This window comes from Semicossyphus pulcher, unplaced genomic scaffold (genome assembly GCF_022749685.1).
Source record: "Semicossyphus pulcher isolate SPU_LCO1_2020_fin unplaced genomic scaffold, fSemPul1.0.p SCAF_2, whole genome shotgun sequence".
Classification (NCBI taxonomy): Eukaryota; Metazoa; Chordata; class Actinopteri; order Labriformes; family Labridae; genus Semicossyphus; species Semicossyphus pulcher.
This window is the reverse complement of record NW_027211693.1, coordinates 23,200,939-23,216,168: the sequence shown is the minus strand read 5'-3', so window position 1 is coordinate 23,216,168 and position 15,230 is coordinate 23,200,939. Positions and strand designations below refer to the sequence as shown.

The window sequence follows — 15,230 nt, the reverse complement described above, 5'->3', positions numbered from 1 at the left end:
GAATAAGTTTGAATGTTTACTGAAGATATAAATGACTCATTTTCTTGTAACTTATCCCACAAATCCCCTGATAAGGACCACAGCCAGGTGACACACACACACATACACACTCCTGTTAATTCATTAGTGAAGCTGGCTGAACATTTTATGCAGAACAGATAGAGGAACAAATGGCATTGTTCACTGGTTCATGTAGTCATTATTGTCATTATTATTCCACATTCTGGTCGTCTGTGATTACCCACTCCGCTTCCCGGTACATCTCATTCTCCCTCTGAATTCCTTCCATTGCTAGCTTGAAGATAATGTAATCACAAAATGAAGCAAACTGCAGAGCTTTTGAATTCCACACAGCGAGGGGAAGAAAGGCTTTGAAGTCAGACGGTTAATATTGATGAGGAGAGATTTTTTAGATGATTAGCACCACAGATTTCACTTCTTCCTTTTATTTTGCATCAGCAAGGTCAAATGCCTAAACTTTCACACTTAGCTTACATTTTCCAGTTGCTTGATCAGTGGAAGCAGTACAGAGAGCAGGGCAGACCTCTAATTAACAACACTACACATATTATCCTTTGACTGAGTTAAAAGAGAGTGAATTTAATTGTTTTTTGTCTCCAAATAGCTGTGTGGATCAAAGATGTGTCACTAATAACTAAGAACTACACTTAATCAAATCTTTTAGTCAGATGACATGCAAAAGCTACAACATTAGAGGTTTAAGTAAACTTGCTGAAAATCTTTAGACGGTTTGAATCAGAGCAACGTGAATATAGGCAGAGCGCTCTACGCATTGTACTTCTTGAGCAAGTCACTTTGCCAATGCCTCTTACGATCCGGAAACACAGAGGGCAAGCGGATCTTTTTGAAGTCCTCAATGCATTTCTTCAAATCCTCCTCCAGCAACTTCCTCTCCTCCTCCTCCTCCTCCATCCCCGGTGGAGGCCCACCATTCTCCCTAACGGAGGGACGAGGCAGCGTCCTGAGGTTGAGGGTGCTCGGACGCTGGGGGTTGTCGCCAGGAGGCGGTGTTCGGGGAAGAGGAGGGCTGGAGGTAGAGGAAGGTTTGGATGACGGCAGAGGTGGAGGCAGGACTGAAGGTGACAGAGGTGGGAGGTCAGGGATCTCTGTAGCAGGAGGAGGTGGAGGAAGAGGAGGTGTAAGAGGGGGAGGAGAGTCCAGGTACAGCGGGTTTCGTATGTCCAGTGTTATGCTGCTGTTTGTTTCAGGAAGGCTGCGGGTTCGGCCACTGCTGCTGGGCTCTACTGGGGCTGATCTGGCAGGAGAAGTGGGAAGTGCAGGGCTCACCACTCCAGTCAAGGCTGGGAGGTCAGAGGTCGTTGCCTTGGAAACCTCTGATGAACCACCTACAGCAGAAAAAAAAGTGTGTTTTATTGTGTGAACTTTGAAACATTTTATGACCATTATTCAGAAACATGGGGGATGTGCTTTTTTGTCCTTGCATTGGTAAAAGTAACCTGTTCCTTGTCAACCATTGATGATCAATAAACTGTTGTTCATCAAGAAATACTTTCAGCATATAGCCTAAAATGTGTACAATTCTGATTGAGTACAGATATTTTGATTGTGTAGGCCTATGGATTGGATATACATGTTAAAAAGTTAGCTTAAGAGGTGTAAATGGGCATATTTTGTCAACTTTAGTCCAGGCTAGCTGGCTAGTTAATCACATCCTATTTCTAGCTACCTGTTTACTGTACAGGGAGAATTTAACAGAACTGTTTGACATGTGAAAATGTTAGATGAGAAAAGGTATACTACTTTTATGTTTTTATGCTAAAGTTGAAGCGGAGCCAGTAGGTAGTTAGCTTACTTTAGCACAAAAACAAAACATGAGCCTGACTCTGTCCAAAAGTAACAAAATCTGCTGAATGGCATTTCTTAAAGCTCATCAATTACTACGCTATATACTGTTTGTCTAATCTGAACAAAATCTGAGGATCTGTTTCCATTCTTTGCGTTAGTTTACAAGGTGTAAGCAGGCTGGATGTTCCTGTTTCAAGTCTTTATGCTATGCTAAGCTAATTTTTTCCTGTCTCTAGCTACATATTTAATATATGTTACAGGTGTGATGCCAATGGTTTTATCCAACTCTAAGCATAGAAGCTAATTTGCCAAAATCACAAACCATTCCATTTGAAGGTAGCTTAGAGTGAAAAATAAACAACAGAAAAATCTGAATTTAACAGCGTTGTTTGACATTGTAGAAATACAAATTAAGATTTGTTGTCTTGCTGAATATAAGATAGAAAATGTACAACACTTTAATGTTTTTATGCTAAATTTGACGCTGGAGCCAGTTGCTAGTTAGCTTAGTTTAGCACAAAGACAAAGCATGAGCCTGACTCTGTCCAAAGGTAACAAAATCTGCTGAATGGCATTTCTTAAGCTCTTCAATTACTGGGCTATATATCCGAAGTTTAATCCAAAGAAAAACTAAGGTACAGTGCAAGGTTAGCTCTTTCCATTCTTTATGCTAAGCTTAGCTAACAAGCTGTTAGCTTCATTTATTTAACAGACTTATGAGTGGTATCAGTTTCTCTCATTTCAGTCTCAGCATGAGGGCCAACAATTATATTTTCCCATCTGTTTCTTTAAAGATTGATAAGTGAGAGGATAATTCATTCACACTCAGGTTCCTGTTCTGTTTGAATGAAGGCCTTAACTAACAGTGGAGCTTCGCACTGAAGTTTTATACCAATTTTCTTTTTTTGGTTTGCCTTATCAAAGTGTGTCAGTAGTGTGTGTCTGGCACAGAAACACACACCTCAGCTTTGAGCTTTGCAGTTTTTGTCTCAGAGACTACAGAAGTACACACAGCCTGGCACAAAAGCGTGTAGACGCATTATGGAAACAGAAATTAGTAGAGAAAAGGAGCTCAGCAGGAGAGGAGAGGAAATGGAAGATAAGGAGAGTGGAGGACAGTTTCATTTAATTTTCACCCTCACACCGTCGCTTGCATGTAGGTTACATTATCCTTGAAGGAATACTGTGACTGAATGGATGGTGTGAAACCTCCTGACTGAAGCTTGACAAGCCATTTTTCACGGTATGTTGATTTTCATCTCATCTCTGTGCGAGGACAGAGGACGAGGCTACCGTGCGACTTCGCAGAATAGTATAGTCGAAGCGCCTCATGTGCACATTCTGTACCCATCAACCATTTTGATTTGCTCCCTCTATCTTCACAAACAACCCCTTTTTTTTAGAGAGAAACCAGTGAGCGGGTAATCAGTCTCTCTGTGTCCTTTGATTTTCACTGTCTACATGATGATACGCAGCTTCAGATTGGCTGAGCAAGTCACAGCAAACACAGCAAAATTACCCCTTCTGTGAATTGGGAGTGCGTTGCTTTAACATATGATTGTTATGAATTCTCAGGCGCTCTCGTCATGTGATCCAGTTTGGGGGGATTTCGACATGCTCTGTTCGTCATGCCTGAGCTGTAAACAATAAGCAGCATTTCAAAAAGCCTCCAGGGGAAATATTGCAAAGCTGGATGGCTGCAAAAATCCAGCAGAAGACATCAGAGCTTGTTTTTTGTTGCAGTATTTCATTGCAGAAGCTAAACTTTTTGAAAACAGACATCAGGCAACGGTAAACATCATGAACATGGCCTTTGCCTGAGTTAAAAAGACAATGTTAGATCACAAACATGCTCAAAGTTAGTGTGAAGCAGCCACATACAGTACATCCTGTTACAGTAAATGAAAATATATATTATTAACCTTTCTCACAGCCTCTCACATGTGCTCATACAGAGACATGTAGGTACAACATGGCACACACACAATAGGAGCAGTCACATTGACACACGCAGATATGTACAGACACATGAAGACACTCAGGGCCCTGCACTCTTTCCTTCAACAGGGCTCATCGTCACGGTCTTATATAACAGGAAAAGCTGCTTGTGTCAAACGGAGGCGGCGCACAATATTCTCCCGCCGCCTTGGCTTTCTGAATACCTGAAGACAAGTGTGTGTTTATAAAACGGGCATGCACATGCATATAAAAGAAGGACAGATAAAGACCGTGAGGGGGGAAGAAGATGGAGGGGAAGGAGGGGTTTATAGAAATGTGCTCTCCTCTGTTTGTGTTTGTGTGTTCGGTGCATTTAACGTCTCATCATGAATACATGTGTGTTTGAGGGCCGCCTGGACGTGGGAGTATGTGGGCTTAGCAATGTTGGAGGAATAATCCACTGGGGGATGGGCTCCATGCTTTCCTCTACTACTAAGCCTTATGGAGGAGTACAGCGAAAGAGAGCACTCAACCCTTTTCCCCGGGCCACTTCTCCAGGGATATATATGCAAAAGCCAAAGCACTTTCTCACACATCCTCTCCTCTCTTGCTGCCTCTCTCGCCGTCTCTCCCATCTGTTCGATGTGACACATGCCTCCGTTTCCATCATTACTGCTATTAGCAACTCTAATGTGTCACCGTTGCCAGGGTTTAGCACCTCTCCATCGAAAGAATGTCTCCTCTATGGTGTTTAACGTGATATTTCACCCCACCTTAATCTTTTTTTTTTTTTTTCACATCATAGCACATTGTGTATTTCCACACTCAGTACACAAAAGCATGACACGCTATTATTTGTGGAAAATCCATAGTATTACAATCCAAGCCCAATGTAAACATACATGGATTTCTTTGATATTAAAGTTGAAATCCTTGGGGTTTCTTTTCTGCAATGTTTACTTGTGGAGGGGCATTAACATTGCTAGCTTTAGCGCTCCCTATCTTAGCCTACTTTATGGCTCTACATGTGAGTTACTCTTTGTTGAGACTGAAAGAGGATTGAGGTTTAGAGAGCTTCAGTTAGAGGACTACTCATAGATGATGTCAGTCAGGTCAGTTGTCAACACCACAACATGACCTGTAACACTGAGACAGCTAATGCTACCTAAACCATAAGCTAGCAGCGAAAACAACGCTGACCCTGCAGGAGCTGCGAGTGATTCAGCAGGGGCTGAAATAACACAGACAAAAAACAACTTCCTGCTAGCTTATTCTTCTGGGGGGAAAAACGACTTTAAGGAATTGTTTGACATTTTGGTATATAAACATGAAGCTAGCGTTAGCAGCTAGTTAGGGAGCTTAGCATGAACACCAAAACTAGTGGGAAACAGCTAGCCCTGGTTTACCAAAAAGTAAGAACACATATTAAACTCACAAAAAAACATAAACATTAATAATAATTCACTGCTTTGTAGGGGGTTACTGGACCTTTTCTTGTCCAAGACTTCTGTCATCCAAGAGTCATGGCTACGTCACTCTTGGAACCAGCGTCTGCAGTCTGACGACAGTAGGCTATAGCTTCTGGGAGTGACGGACAACTTTTTGAGGCTTCTGGTTTAGCCAGCTAAATTTAGCTGCATCAAGACATCAAGCCAAGACTGCCTTTACCGTGAGCCGGGTTGTTTACAGTCTGACTAGAAGCTTGAGCTGACGTCTAAGAGCGGATTGTTATCTGCACTGTCATGCAGATATCTGTATATAGAGATGAATAAAAAGCTAAATCTTTGTTGGATGATAGCTGATGGGTTCTGGGATTGCATTGCTTCCAATATGCTCCCTTCTTCTTCTCTCCCCAATGACTGTTTTCATGCATATAACCAATGCCCCCTAAGGACGCTATTGGACGATACTACTCAGATTACAAACCAGACACTTCTGAGACCCAAAATCGTGTCACTTGCTATCTGTCTCCCCCTATTTCCAATTGTGCTAAGCTAAGCTTAATTAGTCCTCTGCTGGTTCCAGCATCACATTCAGCAAACAGGAGTGAGAGGGGTATTAATCTTGTTGCCTAAGTCCTGGAAGTAAAGCAAATAAGTGTGTAAACAAACAGTGCAAGGAAAACAATGCAATAATTCAAACATCATATTTCAGATAACACTTCTTAAAAATTAATCGTCGTCTGCTTCCGAATACAAGGTCCATCAGCCTCAGGGTACTTTTTAAAATTCACTGTGGCCACTGACAGATGTTGTGACCCGAGGATGGGGAGGCTGGCAAACAAGAGGGCAACATCATCTGCATGACAACGCCACAATGATCTGCAGGAGCCCAAGCTGTACAAATGCATAGTAATGTCTCTCAGGCTGAGAAGAGCCTCTTCCCTGAGTGTGAAGTTGTGCATATGGCTCTATCCGGCTGCTCTAAAGGGAGCTCACGCTACATAGCTTTGGCAATTACAGCATGTTTTATATCTAATTACCTCGTATTCAGCACAGATATCGAACATCTGCTTTGTGAAGCGATCGGTAAGGCGCCTAATGACAGAGCGTGCCTCACCACCTACCGTCTTCTCATTCATTGTCTTTTCTCTCTGATTGCTGTCAGTGCAAATATATACAGGGCGTGATCAGACATGGTAATACTATATTCTTGTGACATGCTGGGGCAGAAGCACAGTCGCCCATATCAAATTCACTGAAGTGTACACAGAAGTCTCTGAGCAATTACAAATCTGTCAATCTAAATAATGTAGAGGAAATGCGTGACGTAAACAGCTGGAGACCTGGGAGCTGCTGCCAAGCAAGAAAAGCAAAATGGAGGAGAGTTTAGAGGAAAACAGGGAGAGAGAGAGAGAGAAAACTATGAACTAAGTTTTTTCAATTCATTTGGGTGCAGAAAAAGACTGATGTACGTTTTTTTGTTTTTGCAGACGTGCAAAACCTCAAATCCAAGTGTCCTTCCTTTCACCTGCTCCACCTGCCTCCTCTTTATCTCCCTGCACTTTAAACACCCTGAGCCGCAGCCTGGCTACCAAAACACGTAACCAGCCTGCTAAGCACCCTAAAGCCCATCCTGGCACCCCTCAGCCCCTGCAGAGCCTGCTGCCCCCCCACCCTGCCACCTGCTCCTCCTCTCCTGCCGGGTATCAGCCAGGTTTCAACCCTGCCCAGGACTCCGTCACAAAGGACAAACCTGACTGTTCAGATTACTGATAATTAGACTGGCAGATTAGAGCCCAAGTCTCCAGATGGCCAAGGTGAATCCTTTCCTAACAAGCGCGGTGACAGACACATTTACAACTCCCTGCTTAAGGCCAAATACATTCAGTCAGCTGAGACGGACAGACTGCTCACTGTCCCTTTATGCTGTATTCACAAGTTAACATACTGTGTAAATGCTGCAACCTAATTATAAGTTAATATATGATCAAATGAATGAAGTGGAAGGCTTTTTAATAACTAGTAGATGCAAAATGTTTCATTTCAGCGCTATAGCAGCAAACTCTTTGGTATCATTTTTCTCCCCTTCTGTCAGTGATCGATGGCATGCTGTTAAAACTGGGTAGACTGTAATTGCCATCTTGAGACATCGAAATATTTTAGAGACTAAAAATTACGGAAAATATCACCTGATGAGCCTCTGCTATGAACGCATTATGAGAAAATAGGCCCCCGGGCACAGATACATTACAGCACCAAGTTCTCAAATTCAATTTATTTATCCATGAAAACATAAAAATATACAGTTTCCATCCTCGACGATCAACGCTGATTATCAAAACATGGCTCATATGCACCCATGAAATACAAAAACAACTTAAGAGTATATTGTATAATGAATCTGATGCTAATAAAGAGAAGGAATAAAACAGTCCTTTAAAAAACAACATGAAAACAAGATTAAAATGTCAGTGGAGAAATGTTGCGTTGGATGTAGGGGCCTTTTAATCTGTGCATTGCATCTTAACAGGGGCGGATCCAGAGGGGTGGCCAGGGCTGGCATGGGCCCCTTTTGAAAGCTGATTAGCCACCCCAGGTGCCACCCCAAGATCCTAAACTATCATTGGGTATTTGCCTTGTAAGAGGCGGGACTTATGTTAAAATAATCTATATATTTCTTTGCATTCAATGTGCCACTTTTTCTTTTGTAAGTACTTTAAATTGTTACTGTGGACATCATTCTTCTTTTTTTGAGTCCTTAAAGAATTAAGCTCGCCACTCTTGTGTTAAAGTTAAAAATATACCAACATCTTTCTGATACTTTAATGTTAGTAGTCAAAGTAGTTATGATAAGTGTTGATAGAGAGGGTAAATAAATGCAATTCATTCGTTTGGGACGCATATTTTATGCCACCCGTGCATAAGTCAGGCCCCCCCAGTCAAAAAAGTCTGGATCCGCCCCTGGGCATCTGCATATGATTGTAGTTGCAACATTTATAAGCTGTATTTGTAATAACAATTCAACAGTTCAACTGCCTGTTTCCTCCGTCGGTTATTGCCACAACTTCCTCCTCACTTTGCCCAATGTTGCGTTACTCTTTTTTTTCACCCCGTTTTTAACCGGTCCTGCCCCTTCTCCTCCCGCTTTCTTCACATATTTACTCTCTAAATGTGACTGTACTGTAACTTTGCCACTTTAATTATCCTTTTAAGTGCTTTTGTTAATCCAGCACATGCCTCTGAAACTATGACTCACTTCCTTTTGCCGTAATTTAATGCTCCCTCTTTCCCATCCCTCATGCTTCCTCTCTCAGTTATTCTTTCAGTGTCGCGGAGCTTAGAAGAGAAAATAAAGACTGTAAAGAGCATAAAAAAAGAGACAACATGGAGAGAGAAAAGAGAAGATACTGTGCAGTACTTCACTGGTGACCTAATCTATCTATTTCACACACCAGCCCGTGCCCCATGCCAACTTCCCCTCCTGATTCCCACCTGACCAGGCCCCTCTGGTGTCCTATGTTTTGCGAAAGCTGCTTTCACGTGTGGGTGGAGGATAAAGAGGTGGGCCAGCACGCCATGTGTACCCATGCTGAAACAGAGAGAGAGAGAGAGGTGCAGCGATGGGTACACATCTGACTCAATGCCTGGCTCACTATAAATAACCCAACACACAATGAGATAAAGACGCCCGGAGCCAGCGCTACTGTACTCTGTGCATACGGGCTTACATGGCAGCGTGGGTGAGCGGCGTGGTCGTCAAGGACGGAAACAAACACAGCAGCTCGCGTACGTATACATGTGCAAATGAAAGAAAGCACATATGCTGCATATTGATGGAGAAAGCAGTGGTAGGCCTCAGGCTGCTGCATGCTCTCCACTATATCCTCCTATTGGTAATTAGCAGCAAAGATGCTTTTCTATGTAAGAAGGACTCCTGTTATTGCCGTCGAGAGAGAGGCAAATGGCTTGTTTGAAGCTAATGCATTTTTAACTGGTCGCAAAGAAGAGTGAAAAGAAAGCAACCAATTAAATCTAAAACCTCACAGCTCCGAGTCATTAGCCTCGCACAGGAGGGTTGTCGAGCATCTTCTCCTAGCAACCCCTCCCCTCGTGCATGCGTGTGTCTGTTTGTGCACATTTAGAGATGCCAACTGCCTCATCAGCATATTTGTGAGACAGGGCAGTGCCCCTAGTTCATTGCCCCCGGGGGGCCTCCAAACCCAACGCCGAGGCCAAAATACTCATTCAACCTGCCCTCCAAACATCCACATAAGCACGACAGCAAAACTGAGCAAAGATACACCAACAAACTGATCCGAAAGTAGACTAGGTACGAGGCGGAGGAAACGCAAACAAGCGCCGAGCCACAGATGGTTGAGAGCTCAGACTGAACAGAAACAGCAGCATGCGGACGACATCTGATAGTACGCGCAGTCTAAGATGTTAGAAAATGACTCATTGTTGTGCTCTTTGTTGTCACAATAACACATATCTATTCATAAAAGAGGACGCCGTCGAGGAACCTGGGCTTTTGTAGCCGATTTAAAGGCACAGCTTGTGTTGAAAGTATCTATTTCCCTTCCGTCTTTTCAATATAATCATCAAAAGAAATCCCAACCACACTGAGTAATCCTGTGAATCTATAGCTGTCTGATGTAACTGAACCTCTGAGAGTGTTCAGACAGGCCACAGAGGAGCACAATAAAGCATGGCCCGGCGAGGGCTGTGTTTGTTTGAACCCTCCTGCACCTCTCCCAATAACAGGACACATCATGCAGGAGTCGCTTCAGAGAGATAAGAGGGGAACACCAAATCCTTCCCTCTTAAATGCTCTCATGCTCTCATTTCGCTTCTACCAGGTTATCTGTCTCGCTCTCTCTCTCTCTCTCTGCCTCCTTGCCCCATTTTTCCAATCCCTCTCTTCCTCTGACGAACATCCGTTCCTGTTCTCCTCCTTTGCTCTCTTCCTCTTTTTTTTTTTTTCATCCAAATAGGGGAAGCGATGACCCAGCTGGCATTGAGACGAGGGGATCATTCTAAGATAGGAAAGCGGACCGTGCCAGGGCATGTTGCCATGCTGAGCAGCTTGCAGTAACAATGGCACCACAGGGACAAGGCACGGGTCAAATCACCGCCTCCAGGAAGAGAGGACAGTCTTGTACTCTGAGGGTATACTTCCTTTTTGCTTTGTGCGTGCATGGCTAGAGTTAAATTATTAATTACAGAAGCATGCAGAGAAATGTGTCACATTTTATGGTAGGGACAAAAATGTAAAAGGAAGTATTTAATTAAGTTGAATGTGTTCTACTTTTTGGACTTCTTCCACGAGGCAGTGAAGCCAATTTCATGCTAATATGTCTTTATTGTAACCTTCTCAACCCGCTTCTTGGCATGCTTCACTTTCTGCCCTCAAGTTTCACAACAAAAAAAGCTTTTAAAAAAAAAAGAGGAAAAAAGAGAAACAACCCTGCCAGTGTTTCATCACACCCCGGCCTGCGGACCTCGCTGCTGTTCCATGTCAGAGCGTCAACACTTCTCACACATCCACTGTTGAATGTCGAGTCTCGGGGCAACTCACGGAGGTAAAAGAGCGAGAGCGGTTTAGGACACTGATGCCCGAAATTTCACACATGCGAGGCGTGTCTCTCCATGCCTGTGCTAATGACTGACCTTGGCGCTCCCGTGGTGCAGTAGCGTGCCGGAGGACAGTGACAGAGGAATGCTGTCTGGGTGTGTGTGGGACTCTGTTTGTTTGGGCACTGCGGGGTGGGTATTGTCCCGCGCTCTGAGGGATTCATCATGCATTCCAAAAAATCATGTGTTTTCCAGGAAGGGAGGCACATACATTTTTCAATAGTTTTTGCGAGGCTCATCAGCTTTTATGTAGGCCAGGCTGAGCTCAGGTTAAGAGGCGTTATACTAAGGTAATTAGCATGTGATAATCTCTTTAAAACTTATACCAGTCAGGGTTTATACAAGAGCATGTGACCGCCTCACCTACATGAACATAATCCTGGATGTTGTGTAAATTATGCACCCTTTTACACCTGTGCTGTGCTCAATAGATATAATATAGTGAAGTGTACTCACAGTCCTGGATTTTAGGCCCAGATTTTTCTCCTATGTGTGGTAATTAGGTCAATTATTGCCTTCAAAATAATGGTTCTTGCAAGCTGCTTTAAAAGAGCCTGTTATCTATGCATGTCCTCATTTCTCTCTGGCTGTGTTTTCTGGTCAACTGCTCGATATAAAAAAAAATGATGTGGGGTAAAAGTGGAAAAAGCAGATGGGAGGATGAGCGGGACAGAGCCTGAGGGTGGCGTGTTCAACATTTAATATGAAGTAGAGTCCAAGGACATCCCCTTTAACAGGAACTGGCTGGTTGAAAATGAGTTGTATTGTCAGGGAAAATTAGAAATTTAAGGATGCAGTGATTCGAGGGGCTGCACTACGCCGTCCAATAACTGAGCAAACATTTAGTTATGAATGGAAAATACAACCGGGATAGAAATGAAACATCTTTTATTTGACAAATCCATTTGCTTTTTCTCTGAACACTTTTAATTTCAGTGTCGTCTACGCCTGCAGCGGCACACTGCAGCAGGTCTAACATATCGACTCAGTTGTCAACAGCACTTCATCACACTGAAACACAACATTGCGGTTTCTAGACATTTCAGAATACATTTATTGTCAGACGCTCTGCCAAAACTACAACCTGACACCTTATAGCTCGGGAGGAATCCTGCACTATGCTGCCTCCAACTCTTTATATTCAACCTCTTATTTTGTGGTCGTACTGAAGCATCTACATTTTAGGTATTTGCTGAACTGTGTCTGCTTTTTCCTCTCCTGTCATTCGCTGGATGTTTTGTCGGATCTACGTGCGTTCAGTTTGAGTTGTGGTCTGAGGTATATGACCTGTCCTGAGGCTGTATCTGGAAACCTTCTCTCTTGACTCGTCCCTTATAACTTAAGTTATACCTTCTCACTATAAAAAGCTGTCCACACAATGCCCTTTGCTACAGCGGTGAGAAAACATTGGGCTATGGCTGGCTACAGCGAAAAATCCTACCCTCTCTTATGGGTGTGCACAGTAAGTGAGAGCTATCATAAAATATGCAACAGCTTCAACTAATACTGAACTGAGTATTAAGAATTACATTACTGTTTACAGAACACTCGTAACGTGATCCGCTAAGGTGACTACCACGTTGTTTTTTTTTGTTTTGTTTTATTTTTGAAGACAACATCATGATGTACGCCTGCCCCCGAGAAGCTTCACTGTAAGTGTCATTGAGAAAAGAAATGTCAAAGAAGCACAACAAGCGACGTGAGTGATGTAACACCCTCCATCTCCTCTGCCCTCCCTGCGTGGGTGATTAAAATACTGAAAGCGCCATTGCACAATCAATACGCACACTTCACCTGGCAACCTTTTTTTCTCTCTGTCTGCGAGATCCCTTGATGTTTCAGCTTTCATTGTGTGTGTGTTTTTTTATCATCAAAGCCTGTTGCCTGTTCTCTTTAAAGAAAACTCCACACACCTACAATCTGTTTTTCCCTTCCCAAAGTTTTTCCTTCCCTGTCCATGTGGCTGTCTTATATAAACCCTCATTCATACATTATAACAACAGAGCAGTTTAACTACTGTATGGCACATTCCCAACCACATGGCACAGGCCACATTGAATAAAAAACTGAAGGAATTTAGATTATTGTCCCTTTCTTGTGCTGGGGGCCGCCCACGTCCCTCAAGGCTGATAAGATGTCCAATTATTTGGTAACTTAGTTCAGAGGCGCAGCAGAGAGTCCAATCTGCAGGCAAAGTTTAGCTCTGTACATCAAGCCCTTTCCCTTACGCCCTTCCATAGTCGTATAGACGCACCAGGGCGCTTTTTAAACAAGATTAGCTCTTGGATACAGTATTGTGCTTCACCAAGGCAGATGCAATACATAGAGTACAAAAGGGAAACAGTACATAGAAGGTTTAAGTCTCTGCAGGAGCGGCTGAGGGGTTGTTGTGGTTGAGGACTGGGGGCTACGACTAAGCGGGGGCAAAAGCTGGACCTGAGGATGAGGAATGGATCTGGGGTCAAAAGTGAGGGCAGCAGATTCGTCCTGCACATGGAGAGTCAGACGGCTGCTGGAGAAAAAGCTGGAGTCTGCAGAGAAAGATGGAAGGGCACAACATCTACGGTAACATCTACTGGTGCAGGAGCCTTCAGAGAGAGAGAGGGGCAGGATGGCTGGAGGCTGAAGAAGGGGGGGCATTTGGAGACAGGAAGGGGGACCAGGGGAGGACAAAGCCGATAGTCTCACTCACGGTAGAACACATATTCAGTGTAGCTGGTCCAGATCTTGTCGTCCGTCTGCTCATGGGCAAAGGCGCAGGTTCCTGTGGAGTTACAGGCCACCATGTGGAAGCCTGCGTCGGCCAGCTTGTCAAACGCCTGCTCCAGAAAGGTGAACTTGAGATAGTAGCGGGACGTGTAGCGCTCAGGGGGGCGGTCAGGGTCCCGGCTCTCGTTCAGCGTCTCCCCAAACACCTCTTTGGCCAGAGAGGTCTTCCCACACACCATGATCCGTGCCACCCGGCGGAATTTGGCATCCGTGTGGCTGTCACGGCCCAGGGTGTATGACCCCCTGTAGCCGATGGTGATGAACCCGGAGCGCTTGCCGTCCATGGCCCCGGGCACCAGGCTGGCACAGGCGGCTGCAGCAGCACCCAGGGAGCTGAGGTTTCGGCCAGAGTCGATCCCAGGTGAGGAGTCCTCTGTGTCGCTCTGACATCCTTCGTCCCCAAGGGAGTTCTGCTTGCTGATTTTGGGCGCCAGCAGCTTGACGAGCTCAGGCAGGTTGAAGAACTCGGCCTCCCTCTGCAGACGGCCTCTCTCGGGGAAGTGGTCCGGTAGAACCAGCTGCTGGTCCCGCATGTAGTCCAGGATGTAACGGAACAGGAAGCCATCACGGTCCACAAAGAAGCGACCCTTGGTGTCCCTGGCCAGTCCTTTGGCCGACTTTCGACTGAACATCTCCCATAGCAGAGAGTCTGGCACACTTGTGAGGGTAGAGAAGCGGGTTATGTACACCTGGCCGCCTACATTGAGCTCTATGATCTCTGGAAAGGGGACCTCCTCCGCAGAAATGCCACTGTCTGGTAGAGCCATGGCTTACTTCTGACTCACAGGTGCACTTGGCTGCAGCTTGAAAAACTCTCTTGGTTATAGCGAAAGTTCAAATTATGGTACTTGAAAAAAAAAAGCTTTTCAGTAAACCTGTCACAGTGGTTGGCGAGGCCTGTTGCCTGTCAAAGGTTTCAGGTCCTGCTGAGGTGGATCTTCTGTGGAAACGGAGCGTCTAAACTGCAGCGCACATTTGGTATACGCGCAAAAAAAAAACCTGTCCGTCAATCACATCAAAGCCTGCAGAAACTAAACAGTCACACAAGCATGCCCTGTTATTCTACCTACAGCTTTCCTCCATAATTACTAAAGCATAGCGCAGAGATTTTCAGGCAGCGCTGGCTGGAACCGTTATATCCGCGTCCTTTACGCGCAAATAGATGTGATATCCTGAGATGGAAATTCTGCTTTTGACTCCAGTTCTCTGAGCAGGAAATGCGCGACTTGCACAACAACTGTCCATAACGACTTCTCTTACTCTAGTGCTGGTCGGTTGTCCTGGCGCAAACAGGATCGGGTGGCCCAACTTCAATTAGGCAATCCATAGTTGGTGACATCTGTGGGTGTCCCGATGGTGTACATCCACGAGGCGAAGAGGATGTTGAAGATGTAATCAGAGGCAAGGAAGGTGAAAAGGAAGATCTCCGTCTTCTCCATCACAAGAGGTCCGAATGCGCGCGCGGTGGTCAGCTCTTCTGTCCCTCCGCTGCTCTCTCGTGTCAGTCTGTAACTCTGCTGCAACGTAACGGAGAATAGAGCGATATTCAGCCGGTTAGCCACGCCCACCCGCGGTGACGCGCCTCTGCTGTGATCCAGGTCAAAATAAATGCACAGCTCT

At 44.7% G+C, this 15,230-nt stretch overlaps 2 protein-coding genes across 2 annotated transcripts; both read right to left on the bottom strand.

Moving 5' to 3' along the window:
* Positions 1-496: 496 nt before the first annotated feature.
* LOC138597832 (uncharacterized) lies at positions 497-4,418 on the bottom strand. Its single transcript, XM_069669354.1, has 2 exons — positions 4,358-4,418; positions 497-1,367 (listed from the first exon to the last, which is right to left on the bottom strand). Exons 1-2 carry the CDS (start codon positions 4,416-4,418, stop codon positions 787-789), a joined length of 642 nt encoding a protein of 213 aa, XP_069525455.1. The 3' UTR covers positions 497-786.
* A 7,294-nt stretch (positions 4,419-11,712) lies between these two features.
* kctd12b (potassium channel tetramerisation domain containing 12b) lies at positions 11,713-15,111 on the bottom strand. The gene has a single exon (XM_069670036.1). It carries the CDS (start codon positions 14,375-14,377, stop codon positions 13,526-13,528), a length of 852 nt encoding a protein of 283 aa, XP_069526137.1. The 5' UTR covers positions 14,378-15,111; the 3' UTR covers positions 11,713-13,525.
* Positions 15,112-15,230: the final 119 nt, after the last annotated feature.